This window comes from Chionomys nivalis, chromosome 2 (assembly GCF_950005125.1).
Source record: "Chionomys nivalis chromosome 2, mChiNiv1.1, whole genome shotgun sequence".
Lineage (NCBI taxonomy): Eukaryota > Metazoa > Chordata > Mammalia > Rodentia > Cricetidae > Chionomys > Chionomys nivalis.
Window position 1 is genome coordinate 83,108,331 of NC_080087.1, and position 17,452 is coordinate 83,125,782.

The 17,452-nt window shown below is 49.8% G+C and overlaps 1 protein-coding gene across 1 annotated transcript; it reads right to left on the reverse strand.

Moving 5' to 3' along the window:
* Window positions 1–9,445: 9,445 nt before the first annotated feature.
* On the reverse strand, window positions 9,446–17,452 carry Kcnk6 (potassium two pore domain channel subfamily K member 6). Its single transcript, XM_057763153.1, has 3 exons — window positions 17,131–17,452; window positions 9,878–10,273; window positions 9,446–9,669 (listed from the first exon to the last, which is right to left on the reverse strand). The coding sequence occupies exons 1-3, from the start codon at window positions 17,450–17,452 to the stop codon at window positions 9,446–9,448; spliced, it is 942 nt and encodes a 313-aa protein (XP_057619136.1).

The window sequence follows — 17,452 nt, forward strand, 5'->3', positions numbered from 1 at the left end:
TCCTGGAGGGAGGCGTGCTCTTCGGTCCGCTTTCTCTCTAGGCCACGCCCCTGATCCTGGAGGGAGGCGTGCTCTTCGGTCCTCTTTCTCTCCAGGCCACGCCCCTGAGCCTGGTAGGAGGCGTGCTCTTCGGTCCGCTTTCTCTCTAGGCCACGCCCCTGAGCCCGGTGGGAGGTGGGCTCCTCGCTCGTCTTTCTCTCCAGGCCACGCCCCTGAGCCCGGTGGGAGGTGGGCTCCTCGCTCCTCTTTCTCTCTAGGCCACGCCCCTGAGCCTGGTGGGAGGCGTGCTCTTCGGTCCGCTTTCTCTCCAGGCCACACCCCTGAGCCTGGCGGGAGGCGTGCTCTTCGGTCCGCTTTCTCTCCAGGCCACGCCCCTGAGCCTGGTGGGAGGTGGGCTCCTTGCTCTTCTTCCTCTCCTGGCCACGTCCTAGGTCCTGGCTTCTCCCTTTCCCTGAATCCTGGGCATCTTCGCCCTCCTGCTCCTGTCCCCGCCCCCTCTCTTCCTGCCCCGGTGGTTTCTCCTCAACACCCGCCTGCCACTCCGCACCAGCCCTCTCCTGGACCTGCTCCTTCTCCTTAGGGAACCTTTCCTGGTCGTGGGACCTCTCTACTCTTCGGGGTCTCTCCTCGCCCCAGGATCGCTCTTCTCCGGGTGACCTTCCCTCGCCCCGGGATCTATCCTCGCCGGGTGGTCGCTCCTCGCCCTGGTCCTCCCATTTGGCTCTCTCTTCGCCGTGCTCCCTCTCGTACTCGTATATAACTCGGTCCTTGCCCCAATATTTGTCTTCGCCTCGACTCCACTCGTGATCTCGGGGTCTCTCCTTGCCATAGACTGTGCTCTGGCCGAAAGACCTCCCGTCGTCCCACACCCACGCTGACTTCGCGATCTTCACTGTCCCCACCGACACCTTTTCCCTCCACCTTTTTTCATCTCTCCTATCCATGCCTTGAACTTCAACCTGTTCTATGCCCCGCCTCTTCTAGCCACGCCCATACTCATCGGAAGCTTCAGGTCTGAAAGGCGTTGGCTTTCGCCCCGCCCTTTCGCCGCCCCGCCTTTGCCGCGCTCTTTCTTTGCCTGGTCCCTGTGCTTGATACTCCTTCCCCAGCCTTGTTTTCCCTCGCCTCGCCTCGCCTCACCTTGCCTCCCCTTCCCTGCCCTCCCCTTCTTAAGTCCCTCCCGCCCCCCTCATCCCGTAGGATGGCACCGCCCTCTTCTCCCCGCCCCGCTGTACCAGTCACTTGGTTAAAACGCGTCAACCGTTGCTTGGCAGCGCCTGTTCCACCCCTCTTGCCAGCTGTTAAAATGGCCGCTCGGACTTCCACCTTGCGCGAGGCACGCCTACGAAGCGCGTGTGTTTCTATGGTAACACGCATTCCTAACTGGCGCCTAAGGCTTTAGGGCTGACCTGGAACAACTCAGGCTCCCTGACGTGTGGCAGGCAGGGATACTGGAAACGTGTGTAGCTCCGTGCTAAGAAGGCCACGGAAGAATTTATAATGATTGTTTTGGCAGTGATAATCTTGTCTACTTGACCTCTAGATCAAAATCCTCCTGAGAAAAACAATTTTCCAGAACTTTTGGGGTAATGGGCTCGAGTAATCTAGAAGTGGGTTCCTATAATTAAATTAGGCAGCTAGTTTAATATTAGCCTATTTAAAAGTTGGGTCCCTCTGGTAAACAGCCTGTAAAACAAATGACCAAGAGGTAAGGTTTTAATTACTGATCAGAAGACTGGGACCTGAGCCATGACTCTGATCTGCTACATTGTGAACTAGATAACAACCTTCCCAGGCTCAAGTGTTGCACATTCATACACATAAAAAGATTACTGCTTACAGACCTGTATGGAGGGACCTGTTTTTTAATCCCCTTCTCTGGAGTGAGTGAAGGCTGTGAGTTCAAGGTCAGCCTAGTCTACAAAGCTACTTTTCGAGACAATCAAGTCTCTTTTTTTAAGATTTATTTATTTATTTTATTTACAGTGTTCTGTATGCATGTATGCCTGCAGGCCAGATTTCATTACAGATGGTTGTGAGCCACCATGTGGTTGCTGGGGCTTGAACTCAGGACCTCTGGAAGAACAATCAGTGTTCTTAACCTCTGAGCCATCTCTCCAGCCTGACAGTCAAGTCTTCCGTACAGAAAAACCATGTCTTCAATGAAACCTTGAAGAAAAAAGGGGGAGGAGGAGGACGTGGGAGGAGAAAAAGGAAAAAGAAAGAAAAAGATAAAGGTGTGTGTGGGTTGGGGCAGTTGGTAGAGTCATTGCTTAACTGGGTGTGCAAACCAGTGAACGCCCATAATACCCACACTTCTGTGGTAGAGGCGAGAGGATCAGAAGTTGAAGATAGATCATCCTTGGCAACACTGGAAGGTCAAAGCCATCCTAGGCCAAAAAAAAACCCCGTCCCCTCCCCCCCCAAAAAAAAAGGAAGGAAGGAAGGAAGGAAGGAAGGAAGGAAGGAAGGAAGGAAGGAAGGAAGGAAGGAAGGAAGGAAGGAAAAGAAATGCTGATTGTGGTGGCCTGTGCCTGCTCCCAACCATCGTGTTTCAGAAGTGCTAGGTTTACAGATAAGAACCACCGCATCCAGCTGGCTTTTCCCACTGAGGTCCTGAGGATTAAACTGAGGTCCTCAGGCTTGAGATACAAGTCCTCTGAACCACTGAACTATCTCTTTGACTCACAGGTATAGTCCAGCCTGGCCTTGAACTCAGAACCTCTAGTTTCTGAATCACCAATATATCCTGCCAGCATATGCCACTACAACTAGGAAGAGATTTTAAAACTAGCATCAAGCCTGCCCAGAATGTAGATCTACAATGTTCCCTCTGGTCATTGTCCACTCAACCCTTGAGAGTGTGTCCAACTTCTACATTACATTCTTATGCGTCTCCAAAATTCTTCCAGAGATCACAACAGGGAGGCAAGATCTCAATGGTTCCTTTATTCCTGGGTCTACATAAAAAGTGCCGGGCCAGCCAGAGCTTTTTCGTGAGACCCGATCTCAAAACAACAAAATACCCCACACTTATGGAGGGAGGCATGGCCAGGTGTGGTTGCCCACATCCGTAGTCCCAACACGTAGGAAACTGAGGCAAGAGGATCATGAATTTGAAGTCAGCCTGGCTACACAGAGAATACGATACTTGGCCTGAGGAAACATTCAATAGGGTAACAATTTTCCTTTGGCTTCTGGCACCTACCAGGTAAACACTGCTTATTAGAATATACTGAAGGCCACGGTTTGCACTGACCTCCTATACTGACGGACCAACAAGACAGAGTTACTCATATTGAAATTTTACACCATCAAACTAAAACCTAATTGTTTATCTAATATTCTGAATAATCAGGAGAGGAAGACAATAGCCAAATCTCCAGCCCGACCAGTTTTAGCTGTAGATCCTCTGGTTTGACTTTTTTAAGGAAAGTAACTTTCAAACAATGTATCAGGCTTTTGTTCTGTTTCTCTGCCTTCCCAATCTCTTTAGCTCAGACACTGGTTGCCCTGTGACTGGCAATATAGACCAGGATAGCCACAGATGCAGAGATCTGCCTGCCTCTTCCACTTGGACGTTCCGGTTAGGGACCAGCCACAGTCCACACTCAGCCTTGAGCCCTCCCTCTCCAGCCTTGCGTTTTCTGTTGTTTTGAGACAGGGTCTTAACATATCTAAGGCAGGGCTAGAATTTACAGTGGACCCAAAGATGGGTTTGAATTCCCAATCCTCCTGTCTCTGCCTCCAGAGTGCTGGGACTACAGGCCTGTACCACCACACTAGGCTGATGTGGATGTCTGAGGTTGATTTTACTCTAGGTCCAGACAGGCTTCAAACCATGTCAGTCCTCCTGGCTCAACTTGCTGCTTCCAGCTTGGATCACGAATGTATTATTTATTTATTTAGCTGTCCTGGGAATTATACTTAGGTCTCTCTGAGCAAGTGCTATTCTGCTGAAGCATGTCCTCAGACCTAAGGAATCTTTTTTTTTTTTTTTATTTTTTTTTATTTTCGAGACAGGGTTTCTCTGTAGCTTTGGAGCCTGTCCTGGAACACCCTTTGTAGACCAGGCTGGCCTCGAACTCACAGAGATCTGCCTGCCTCTGCCTCCCGAGTGCTGGGATTAAAGGCGTGCGCCACCACCGCCCAGCTAGGAATCTTTTAAAGTAAACAATTTACATTTATTTATTTACTTGGCATGTGCGTTTGTGTATGCACGAGTCTAGGTGTTAGGGGAAAGCTTGCAGGATAGCTTAGTGGTTAAGAGCATATGCTTTTCTGGGCTGGAGAGATGGCTCAGTGGTTAAGAGCATTGCCTGCTCTTCCAAAGGTCCTGAGTTCAATTCCCAGCAATCACATGGTGGCTCACAACCATCTGTAAAGAGGTCTGGTGCCCTCTTCTGGCCTTCAGTCATACAGACAGAATATTGTATACATAATAAATAATATTTTAAAAAAAAAGAGCATATACTTTTCTTACAGAAGACCTGAGTTCCAATCCCAAGACCCTTGTCAGGCAGCTCACAATTGACTGTAATTCCAGGTTCAGGGATTTGGCAACCTCTTCTGGTTCCCATGGGCACCCGCACACATGTGATATACAGACACATACATACAACATAGATAAAATAATTTAATAAGAATACAATAAGACATTATCTACTTAAAGCGGTCTTCTTTATTAAGAAGCAGAGGTCAGAAATGAGGATAAAAATAGCATTTTATTGACTCCCAGATGGTGTCCATGAGGTAGTGCTGTACAAATCCCACTTCACAAGTCACCAACCTGGGGCACAAATGAAATGTGAAGACAATGGGGTTCAAACATGCACACAGAGCTTTGCGTGCAGAGCTGGTAACCATGACCATCTCCTATTCTAGCTTGAATATGCACAGACTCTGCCCACACGGGATGGAGACAATGACGTGAACACGCACACGTAGTGCTGGTTCTTGCCTAGACTGTGTGCGGACAGAGACCTGGGGAATCAATTGACACAGCTGTACTTGTGTGGAGGCCAAAGGACTTTCTGTGACAGGGAATAAAATTTGGGGAGTTGTGTCTCTCCTTCCCCTGGATTCCAAGGGTGGCACTAACTCATATTACACAGCAAGCCCTTTCTCCTGATAAGCTATTTTGCTAGCTCAAAGTTTTAAATATGTGTGTATGTATGTATGTGTGTGTGTGCATGTGTGTGCATGTATGAGTTTGCATATGAAAGTCAGAGCTTGGCTGGGCGGTGGTGGCGCACGCCTTTAATCCCAGCACTTGGGAGGCAGAGGCAGGCGGATCTCTGTGAGTTCAAGACCAGCCTGGTCTACAAGAGCTAGTTCCAGGACAGGCTCCAAAACCACAGAGAAATCCTGTCTCGAAAAACCAAAAAAAAAAAAAAAAAAAAAAGAAAGAAAGTCAGAGCTTAATATCTAGTTTCTTCCTCTATGATTTTCACCCTATTTTCATCTTTTAGTTGTTTTGTGAAGACAAGGTCTCACTATGAAGTCCTAACTGTCTGTCCTAGAACTCACAGTATGAACTCAGAGGTATGCACCAGTTATGCCTCCTGAATGCTGGGACCCAAGTCATGTGTCATGGGGCCCAGCTTCCACCTTACTTTTGGAAGCTGGAGCACACTGATCTGCTCTGAGACCCTCTAGCCTCATCCCCTCCAGCACTGGGATTACAGGCCCTGCACAGCCAGTTCTAGCATTCTTCATGTAAGTGCTGGGGATAAACTCGGGTCTTGGTGCCTGCCTGCCTCAGGCATTTTCTCAGCCCCTTTACTGTAAAATGTTTTGTTTAGCAAAAAAAAAAAAAAACTCCCTTGGGAGTTTTGCATTCCTGTGGTTTGTTTTCAAATTGTCCTGGACATCTCCAGTCTTCGGCCTCCACAGTGCGAGGACACAGGTGTGTGTCACCACATCAGACTACTGACATTGTAGCTGATAACTGATAAGGCCACCACAGAGGAGTCGGAATGAAAGGAGCTGGAAATGAGTCTGTGGGCCAGTCTTCCCTACCCCCACAGAGAGGACTGCCTGATCTGTTGCCGCAGCTCTGCGCTGCAGGGTGCCATTCTGCACTGAGGGACAGAAGATGAGCTGCTTCCAGACATTGGGGACACAGACATAGAGGCCCAGCTGAGATGACCATGATAACTACAACAATGTTCAGTAAATGCAGACTGAACATTTGACTCTTTTAATCTTTGCGACACAGAACTCATTTTGATTGAAATATTGGACCTGAGAACTAAGACCTAAGCTTTCCCCTCAGGGAAAGAAAGACTCAATAAGGAATGGCTGAAGCCCTCTTCACTTTAGAGGAGGCAGCCCGAGGGTCTAACTGCTGCGCAGACTGGAACTGGTATAGACAGCAGCAATGTCATTGTTCTCGCCCATCAGAAGAGCTTTTCTTGTCTTTTGATTAATATGGATTTAAGAAAACCGTGATACGTTAAATTGTGGATTTATTGTTAATCCCCATTCTAGAATTATGGTATTGACCTGGTAATGTTTGTAGCTGCTTATAAGATGTTGAGAAAAGCTTGACACGCTCTGTAAATGTTTGGGTTTAATGCATATGTTCAGAATTTTAGATTTTGATAACAATGTAAAAGATTGCACTAGACCAGCTGAAGAAACATTTTCAACGCAGGCAGCCCTCCTCTCCTTTAACTAGGAGACTATAGTCTTTAGGAGCATGAATGTTCATAAAACATTATGATCTCTCCTGACTAGAAAGTATGGCTCCGAGACACAGAGCTCAAAGGTATCTCTCTCCCCTAATCTCTTTTGTTCACAGAGGTCGGCAGTCAGAGACGGGTTTGAAGCTTCTTCTCCCCGGGTGCCTAAGACAGGAGCTTGCATGAATGGAATGCCTGTTCCAAGAATGGGTAAATTTGGGCATATGGAGAAGTCTTTGCCTAATGCAGACTTGATCATCTGTTTTGTTACAGAAGCACGGGTTTTATTAAAATTAGTAAGAGAGAGTGGATTGTAGGGCTGTATTATACAGGCCCATATTTCTAGAGTGTATGGTGGCCAGAATTTCAGGCCACACCTGGCCACACAGGAGGGTCACCTAGCCTTTTGGGACAAACTGACACCATCCTAAACAAAGGGTCAGGATCTGCCAGTGTCACTGTGCTCTTTCTTTGTAATTTGAGAGGTCACCTGGAAAGAGGTGTTAATTCAGTCTATGTGACAGAGCAGGCATAGATAGGGAGACATGACAAAATGGGCATAGAAAGGTGTGGACTTGACCACAGTCATTGTTCTGGCTACCTAGGAAACAGAATGCTAATGAATTTCCCCCTCAGTTTATGTTTTGGTATAAAAGCTGTTTGGAGGATAAACACAGGTGAATTTTCAGGATGTGAACTCAGGATTTCATGAGGGATCCCTGAAAACTCCCTCCCGATAAAGTCACGTGAGTTGTGCCTCAAAAATCCCACACCTCCACGCTGGTCTGAGAGATAATTTATGGTCCGGGCTTCTCTCAGACAACGACAGACGTTCTAGCACGATTCGCTGATGAGCTAGCCTTCCTTAAAGTTCAGGACTCTGGTTGAAGTTTCTATGGCAAGCCCTAGGAAGAGCTTGTCTGGGTTTGGACACCAGGAGGAGAGCACACATGGGGGCTAAGCCTTCAGTGGACAGAAACAGAAGAGAGAGGCTGAACCCAGGGCCAGGAGGCCCTTCATAACTGTGGAGAGCATCATGGCTGTGACCCGCACCCACCCACACCCCACCCGGTGGCACTCTGTGTGCTCTGTGTGCTCTGTCCAAGCACAATGTAACAACTAGGTTAACTCAGACAGTGCCAGCCAGGGGTTTGTTACAGTCAACCAGTGATATAAATGTATAAATACTAAGTCCCAGCCATGAGGGTGTGTGTTCCACAGCCTTCTCTCATATCCTTACCCTGGCACTATAACCCTTTGCTTATATGTATTGATTGTTGTTATTATTTTAATACCTCATTCCAGCTGTGTAGCCCAACCTGGCCTGGAAATTTCAAGCCTCCTGCTTCAGTTCGGATTACAGGCATGTGCTACTCCACCTGGCTGGCGTCGTCTTTTGGAATAGTATTATTATGGTCAACATTTAGCAGACACAGAACCCAGAGGTAGTGTACCTGTTCAAATGCATGGGCAGGGCAGGGCCCAGTTACAGGGTACACCCAGGAAGACTGGCTCAGAAGGCAGGGACATCAGTTAGTGCCCAGTAAACAGACACATCATCACTGTGGGGCTATGCTAAGTGACACCTCCCATGCTCCTTGGATCTGGGTTCATATCCTGGATCAGTTCCTTGCCTGTCAAGCCACTGAGGGAGATGCTGGCCTATCCCAGGGCTCTTTCCGCAAGTACTATGAGCTGTAGACACCTGAGAAGAAGGCACAATTTCTTCTCTTGACTGCCAGGTCTTGGGTTAGTTCTTATCCCTTCTTCTAAGAAGTCCACCTGGACATTTCAGGTCCTTTCCTCAGTCCTAACTACTCTGTCTCTTCCAGAGCCTGGGAAAGGGACAAGTAGGTGAGTCTACCTCACTGGTTGGTGAGCTCAAGAACACGGCTCAGACTCGGGAGGCAGAGGCAGGCGGATCTCTGTGAGTTCGAGACCAGCCTGGTCTACAAGTGCTAGTTCCAGGACAGGCTCCAAAACCACAGAGAAACCCTGTCTCGAAAAAGAAAAAAAAAAAAAAAAAAAGAACACGGCTCAAGGCCAGGCAATGGTGGCCCATGCCTTTAATCCCAGCACTCGGGAGGCAGAGACAGATGTATCTCTGTGAGTTCGAGACCAGCCTGATCTATGCGAGCTAGTTCCAGGACGGGCTCCAAAACTACAGAGAAACCCTGTCTTGAAAAACAAAACAAAACAAAACAACAACAACAGAAAGAACAGGGCCCAGGCCACTTCTACTGTTATTCTGCTGCTGTGTGCCTGGCACAGACCAGCAGAAGGGCAGAAGTGAGGGCTGTGGACCAGTCTGATATTCTTCGCATCAGACAGCTGAGGATGACAGCGTTCAGAACGGGGAAATCACTCGGCCAACACAGAGCCACTAACGCAGTGACTGAAGTGAAGCCCAGGCCCGGAGCCCGAAAGAACCGGTAGCTGACGTGTGAATGATGCAGTAGGAGGGAACGAGACACAAGAAAAGAACGACGAGACGAGTTAAAGCACCGCTCTCACCAGCTAAGTTAGAAGGCGCAAGGGGTCCGAGTATGAGAAGAAATGAGAGAAGAGGAAGAAGAGAAAGCGGCCGTGGTGGTTCCCTGAGCAGCTGAGTGCATGGGAGCAGAGCAGCCACTCCTCCGCTCCCAGCGGAGGGCCTTGAGAGTCAGGAGAGTGTGCGAGGGCACTCTTGTTGGTCCGCTCTAGACACATGGGCCCCAAAGCCCTGGCCAGGTGTATCCATGTTGAGAGCACCTACCCAGCTACCTGGGGATGGAGGCGTAGTTAGCATGGGAGCCAGCTGAGAGGTGCTGGTGCAGATCTGTCTGGGTGTCCAGAATGTTCACCTGGTCATCCTCATCCGGACTGAGGTTGGCAGGGTCCGGATTGGGCAGCAAGATGAGTTCGGTGAGGCCATGGAGGTCAGACACATGGTGGAAAGTCTGCAGCACCAGCACCATGGCAACCAGACCCAGGAAAAGGTATGCTGTAGATATGGGGGAGGGGAGACGGCAAGGGGATGGGTCAGTTTCAGGCTCAGACTCCAGAGCAGAGATGTGGTCCTGCGGGTGTCTCTCCCCTGGGACAGCTGGTTGGCTCTTGGAACCCCTTTAACACCCCTTAGGACAGGGCCATTTCTTCCTGAGAATCCCCCTCTGTCAGCCCACAGATGCCCAGCCGGCTATGCAGCTCACCTGTGACAAGCACCTTGTAGAGGGACCGGTAAGGTTGGCCAGGGGCTTCCCCAGGCACATAGTCCCCCAGGCCAATGGTGGACAGAGAGATGAAGCAGAAGTAGAAGGCATCCAGGAAGCTCCAGGCCTCCTCCAGGTAGGCGAAAACCGCAGCTGGCACCAGGAAGAAGACCGCCACTATGACCACCAGCAGGGTGACCAGGTGCCAGCGGGCTGCCCGCTGGGGGTGCCAGCCCCAACGCAAGCTCAGCCAGGACAGGGGTGTGTGGGTGAGCAGCAGTGACAGGCGCTGGGCCGAGGCAGTCAGGAGCAGCATGGTGAGGGGCACGCCCAGGAGCGCAAAGACGATGGAGAAGGCTTTGCCTGCATCTGTTAGCGGGGTCGTGTAGCCATAGCCTGTGGGGAGAGGAGTCCTTCTGCACACTGGCACCTCCACGCCCTGAGGCCCAAGTTCTCCCAACCTCACTGCTCCCCCCTCCTCCCTGGCTCCACTGGCCACACAGGTCCATTCAGGCGCTGTGGTTTCTTTTGAAACCCAGGGGAAACCCCATAAATAAACCCTCTGGACTCATCTCAAACTTGCTTGAGCACTTGCTTTGAGTTACTCACTTAAAAAAAAAATTTCCCTAATTTTTGGGGGATCAATCCCACATTAGCCTGGGGCACCTGGACAGGCACTCTATGTGGAGCCCTGGGGATTTCCTCTGGGGAGTTCTAGGCAGGGGCTCTACCACTGAGCCACACCCCAACCTCTCACTGGGGGATTCTAGGCAGGGGCTCTACCACTGAGCCACACCCCAGCCCCTCACTGGGGGATTCTAGGCAGGAGCTCTACCACTGAGCCACGCTCCCAGCCAACTACAAGAAATGTAAACCTTGTATTTTTCCCTATTAGGACTGCTTCTCATCACCTATTTCCTGTCTTCAGCAGCATTGTGAAAACCCAAAACAGGTGCCAGGTCTTTGAAATCCTGGACTTCAAGCTGGGCATGATGGTATATACCTTTAATTCTAGTACTCAGGAGGCAGAGGCTGGTGGATCTCTTGAGATCAGCCTGGTCTACAGAACGAGTTCTGGGACCACTAGGGCTATTACACAAGCAAAGCCCTGTCTCAAACAAACCAAAAAGAAAGAAAGAATTCCTTGACTTCTGGTAAAATGAATTAAATATACCATTGGAAGAGGGATGTTTTGGTTGTCGTTGTTTTGTTTTTTTGAGACAGGGTTTCTCTGTGTAGCCCTGGTTGTCTTGGAACTTGCTCTGTAGACCAGGCTGGCCTAAAACTCACAGAGAGCCTCCTGCCTCTGACTCCTAAATGCTGGGATTAAAGGCATGTACCACCATCACTTTTCTTTTTCTTTCTTTCTTTCTTTTTTTTTTTTTTTTTTTTTTTTTTTTTGGTTTTTCGAGACAGGGTTTCTCTGTGGCTTTGGAGCCTGTCCTGGAACTAGCTCTTGTAGACCAGGCTGGTCTCAAACTCACAGAGATCCTCCTGCCTCTGCCTCCCAAGTGCTGGGATTAAAGGCGTGCGCCACCACCGCCCAGCCACCATCACCTTTCAAATGTTAACTTTGCTTTTAGGTTTCTGTTTGTATTTCGAGACAGGGTTTCTCTGTGTAGTCCTGGCTGTCCTAGAATTTGCTTTGTAGTCCAAGCTGTCCTCAAATTTATAGAGATCCACCTATCTCTGCCTCCCAAGTACTGGGATTAAAGGTGCCACCACCACCCAGCAGAAAAGAGGTGGTTTTTTTTTTTTTTTTTTTTTTTTTTTTTTTTGAGACAGTGTTTCCCAGTAGCTATGGGCTATGGAGCCTGTTGTGGAACTTGCTTTGTAGACCAGGTTGACCTTGAACCCACAGAGATCCGCCTGCCTCTGCCTCCAGGGCGGTTGTAATTAAAGGTGTGTGCCACCACTACCTGGTTTAGTAAAGAGGTTTTAATGGCATTGAATTTGTTTCATTTTTCCAGGTTTAAGGACTCCCAGCTTGACTCAATGACAGTACAGAATGGCCGTAGACATCCGTGACTACCACCCCTATTCACATGGACAGATCCACCCACCCTACCACTATAGTCCTCTGAACTGTGTTGTCCACGAGAAATCTTCACCTGTAATCTCAAAGTGGGTATCTATCAAATGTTCCAAAGCAGGTAGCAAGACTCCTTTGGAAGCCAGGCATGGTGCTCCACACCTGTAAGTTCAGGACACAGGAAGTTGAGGTGGAAGGATTGGAAGTTCGAGGCCAGTATGGGCTACATAGACCCTGACTTAAAAGAGAAGAATCCTGTTGGTGCAGGGTGTGGACCAGTGTGGAGCACTTTTTTAACACAAGTGAGGCCAGGCTTCAGGGAGGTGGGTAGAGAGAGCATTCTTAAGTCTCGTTTAGGAAGAATTCCTTTTCATGCCTGTTATCTATTCCTATTACTACTATTACCATTATTCTAGGGAACCTGGAGAGATGACTAGCGCTTCTCAGCACCCACATTGTCATTCACAACCATCTGTAACTCCAAATCTAGGGGATACTGACCTCAGACTCACAGAGATCTGCCTACATCTGCCTCCTGAGGGCTGGAATTAAAGACATGCGCCATTACAGCCAGGCAGGATCTACCCTCTTCTGACCTCCTTGGGTACCAGGCATGCACGTGATGCACATATATATGTGTAGGCAATATATATATTAATAATATATATTATATATAATAAAACACTCATACAATAATGAGTCTAAAATATTAAAAAAATAAATCATGTGTATTTTTAATTGGATTTATTTATTGTGTGTTATTTATTATATGGCTGTTGTGCCCACAATGCACTAAAACCTATGATCCCCCTCCATCCTCCTGAGGGGCTGGGATTTTAGGCATGTAACCACATCTGGGCTTTTTGTAACCTTTCAACTAGTGTATATTCATTGTATAAAATAATGGTTTTATTATGACATTTTTAAAAATAACTTTATTTTTATTTTATATGTGTTGGTGTTTTGCTAGCATTTATGTCTGTATGAGGGTGTTGGACCCCCTGGAACTGGAGTTACAGACAGTTGTGAGCTGCCGTGTGGGTGCTGGGAATTGAACCCAGGTCCTCTGCAAGAGTAGCCAGTGCTCTTTACCACTGAGCCATCTCTCCAGCCCCCTATTATGACATTTTCTACCATGTATTTAACAATTTATTTATTTCTTGGGGGCTGGGTTTCATTCCAGATGAACTTAAACTCATAGCAATCCTACTGCTTCAGACTTTTTAAGAAAAAAAAAAAACTTTTAATTTTTATATGTATATGTATGTGCCTGAATGTGGGTATGGACACCACACGTGAGCAAGAGTCTGTGCAGGTTAGAAGAGAGGCCAGCTCTCTGGAACTGGTGTTACAGTCGTGAGCTGCCATGAAGGTGCTCAGCACTGAACCTGTGTTCTCTGCGAGAACAGCCTTAACCCCATCTCCACCCCCGGGACTGCTAGGGTCAGCCACCGTGCCCAGCGCTATCACCCGTTCCTCACCCTTTCCTGTACCACCCCACACTCTTCCCTGCCTTAATGTTTCATTTTAGTAATCTTCCATCACTGGTCCTGTGATGCTATTTTGATATAGTCAAGTGTTGAGTTCTTTTAGGACACACACACACACACACTCTCTTTCTCCACCTTACTGGTGACTCCTACAAAGAAGCTCCTACAAAGAAGCTCCACTTCTGGCTGAGTCAAGCGGTTCCCCTGGTGTATCCTAGGCAGCTGCTCTACAGCTGAACCCCACACCTCTTTTACTTCTAGTTTGAGACAGGATCCCACTAAATCTCCCAGGTAGGCCTTAACATTGGGCTCCTCCTTCATCAGCCTCTGATAGCTGGGACTACAAGCCTGTACCACCAGGTCTGGTCACGTTATCTTTTTTGCATGCCAAGCTTTATGCATGAGCCCTCAAACGAACTTCCCTGTTCCTACTCACTGTACAGGCTGGGTTTCAGAACTGACCTCAAAAGACCTGCACAGTAACAGTCTCGTGGAACCAAAAATCTCAGAGCAGAACATGGTCGAGGCTGGGGGGGGGGGCGCGGGGGAAACAGACCCCATGTTCCGGATCTGAAACTAGGGGAGCAACCCACAGTGGAGGAAAGGATCAGATTTTCCCCCAAGCTCCATCAGGACCGATGTACCCGATACAGACTAGTTCACTATAACTCCTGGTTGGAAGCACTCAGCCTGCGAGTTCCCCAGCTGCGAAGATCCCTTAGCTGCTGGCATCGTGGAAACTGATCTTCACCGCCTCTTTGTCAGCAGACTTTATTCATGTTTTTGGGTTTTGTTTTTCGAGGCAGGATTTCACTTGTAGCTTTTGTTGGACTTGTAGTATATCCCACTACTTCCACCTCTGGGGTGCTAGGACTAAAAATGTGGGTCACAGTGTTCTTCACCATCCTAGCTGTGTGACCATGTGACAGCTGGCCAGCTTCTCTGGGTCTTAGCTTCACAGATGACAGACAGACAGACAGGCAGGCAGGCAGGCAGGCAGGTAGGCAGGCAGATAGACAATAAACGGTAGCTGCCTCACAAGGGTGTTTTTCTGACTGAGTTAAAGCCTGGGTGTGGTGAGCCCCTGTCATGCTGAGAAGTGGGGAGTTCTGTGCAGCTTGAGTTGCTCAGCCAGCTGTGCCCGAGGCATATCTATGTCCCCTCACTTGTCCATCTGCCAGTGCCAGGGGATGACCTGCCAGAAGCCATCTCTAGGAGGAGAAAGAGAGAGACACAAGTCCCCCCCCCCTCCCTCAGGGAAGTCCAGAAGCAGGTCAGGCCAGCTCAGGAAGCTTGGGGAAAGCAAGCCTCAGGGGAGATGGGTTCATTCTTTTCTGTGAAGAGTCACCCAGCGCTGGTGTCAGCTGTTGCCAGTGACCTCGGTTTTCTGCTCACACACAATGAGGGCCCCAATGTGGGACAAAATCCACCCGCGATTCTGTGGTACTGCCAGCCAGAGAAGCAGTGAAGAGTGTGGCTCAGCCTCTGTCCTGTTTGAAGTCCCCAAAAGAGGTCACCTCGTGGCGAGGGAGGGGCTGCAGAGCAGCAGAGAGGCTCTGAGGGGCTTCCCAGGTCTATGGTGTGAGGATGGAAGGGACTTTCCAGGAGGGACTTCCTAGGGTTCTTAAGGGCCGAGGGTACAGGTAGGGTGGGTCCTATCTGAATGTGTCAGCAGAGAGCTAATATTTGTGTAAGGTGATGTGTCTTTTTATTTTATTTTCTGTGTGTGTCTATTTATTTTGTGAATGGACATGCCCAGGTGTGTCTGCACAGGCACAGAAGCCAGAGGACAATGTCTGAGGTCCTGTTCACTCTCTCTTTAGCTTGTCCCCTCCAGCGGGGTCTCTTACAGAACCGAAGCTTGCTGATTTGGCTGTGCAGCTCCCAAGAAGGAGCCTGTCTCTGCCCCAGTGCTGGGGTCACCATTTGCACAGCCATGCTCAGCGTTTACCTGAGTGTAAACACCCTCCCCACAGAGTCTTCCCCCTCGTCCTGTTTGGTCTGGCTGAGACAGGGTCTCCACCTCCTAAGTGCCGAGGGGTATACACCACACCCAGCTGGGGAGTCCATAACCTTAAAGCAAGCCCAGGATCCCAGCTTAAGATGAGATCTTGTGGTCCTAGTTCCCTAGGAATGAGGAACAGGTGCCAGCAGATTTCATCTGGACTGGGTGAGCTCTCCTGCCGCCAGAGCGCCAGAGCTCCTGAGAGCTCTGAGGGTAGCCAAAGGAAGTAGTGGGGCAGACACTGCTAAGGTCCTTGCTGGGTGTCAAAGGTGGAGTCAGCAATACTGTTGGTCGGGGGTGGGGGGGTGGGAGGGGCTCTGTCATAGAGGGCCTCAAGCATCCCGGGTAGAGAGAATGGCCTGTCTCAAACAGGCTGGGGCAGGGCTGTGTAGCAAGTGAAGCTCCAGCTGTAGGGTGTGGAGGAGGTCCAACCCCCAGAACATCTGGAGGATGGATGGCAGGTCCCACTCACTGGTTTAAGTGTTCTGGTTTTGTAGGTTCTTTTTGTTGTTGTTTTTTCTTTCTTTTCTTTTTTTTTTTTTTTTTTTTTTTTTTTTTTTTTTTGAGACAGGGTTTCTCTGTGCAACCCTGGCTGTCCTGGAACTCGCTCTGTAGACCAGGCTGTCTATGAACTCATAGAGATCCACCTGCCTCTGCCTCCCAAGTGACGGCATTAAAGGTGTGCACCACTATCACCAGCCTGGTTTTTGTTGTATTGACACCCGGCTGGTCCTCGTTTTAGAAAGGGCTAGAGGTTTAGCTGGAGGTAGTTTGGGGTAGGAGCGTTGACTTGTGGGCCTTCAAGCTGGACAGCCAATAATTCTTCATGGAGGACCCTCTCAGTTTGTTCCCTTCTTACCCCTGGTTGTTGGGGCTGCCGATCCGGGAATCCTGAGTTGGAGTGGAAGAACACTGGGAGGAATCTTGGCAACACGGGGGTGAGGGTGGGGTGGGGGGTAGGCAGAGAGGGGAGGAGAGGGGGCATGGGCGCCTTTGATCTGGGGCCCTTGCTGGAGAGTGTCAGAGTGAAAGGGATTCCAGAATGGGTCTCAGGTCTCTCCTAGAAGCCAGGCCTCTAGTGATGGTACCCTAAGATTACTGACTAGAATGCATGAGGGCCCGTGTTCAATCCCGGTCCTGCATCTTGGTGTTCCCTGGGGATCTAAGTTCAGGAGGCAGCTGAAGTGGGCTGTTCCCAGAAGGACCTATCTGAAGTCAGGAGACGGAAGAGATGGTTGTGCCAGCCCTAATGTGGACACAGCCCCTGGGATCAGAGATACAAGGAAGGTCCCAGGCCCTTGCCAATTATGTACACTAATCCTAGGTCAAGAGGATTAAGAAAGGAGTGGAGCCAGGCCTGGGAGCCCATATCTGTAATCTCAGGATTTTAGGAGGCTGAGGCAGGGGGATGAAGTTCCAGGCTAGCCAAGGCTACAAAGAGAGGTGCTATCTCAAGATCAAACAAATAAACGGCCCCAGAGGGGGACCCAGATGGTGTAAGAAGTTATGAAGGGGTCTCTAAGAGAACTGAACTTTTTACTACTTGAGAGGAAGGTTTGGCTTGCACTCTTCAAAAGGGGCAGGGGAGGCCAGTGTGGGTCGTTTTCGTGCTGGGAATGGGGGTTATTTTGAGAGGATCTCAGACCCCAAGATGATTTGGATGAGGTGTATCTTGAAGGAGCCTGACGGACGCTGGCTGGGGAGTGGGAGGATGGCTCTCACTTACCCACGGTAGTGACTAGTGTGCTGGCGAAGAAGAGCGCTGAGGCGAAGTCCCAGGCGGGGTCCGAAGCGTTGGCGGGTGCCGAGGTATTGGCCAGCACCGCCCGTCCCAGCCGTCCGGCCGCCAGCACCCGCTCCACGAAGGCGTCCAGGGCGGGCGCCGCCACGCACGGGCTGTGCCGCAGCAGCTGCTCCCGCAGCGTCCCCAGCTCTGCCCGCAGCCGGGCTTCGTGCGGCCGCTCCAGCTGAGCCACCAGCAGCGCGCCCAGCGCCAGGTACCCAGCGTAGGCGACCAGGGCACCGGCCAGGAGCGCGCCCCGCCGCAT

Bases quoted from the DNA above. Each gene is read 5' to 3' on its own strand.
- Kcnk6 (XM_057763153.1), bottom strand. From the start codon at position 17,452: ATGCGGCGGGGCGCGCTCCTGGCCGGTGCCCTGGTCGCCTACGCTGGG. The intron at 10,274-17,130 runs GTAAGTGAGAGC...CTCTCCCCACAG, and splicing joins CACACTAGTCACTACCGTGG to GCTATGGCTACACGACCCCG. The intron at 9,670-9,877 runs GTGAGCTGCATA...CCATATCTACAG, and splicing joins CTACAAGGTGCTTGTCACAG to CATACCTTTTCCTGGGTCTG.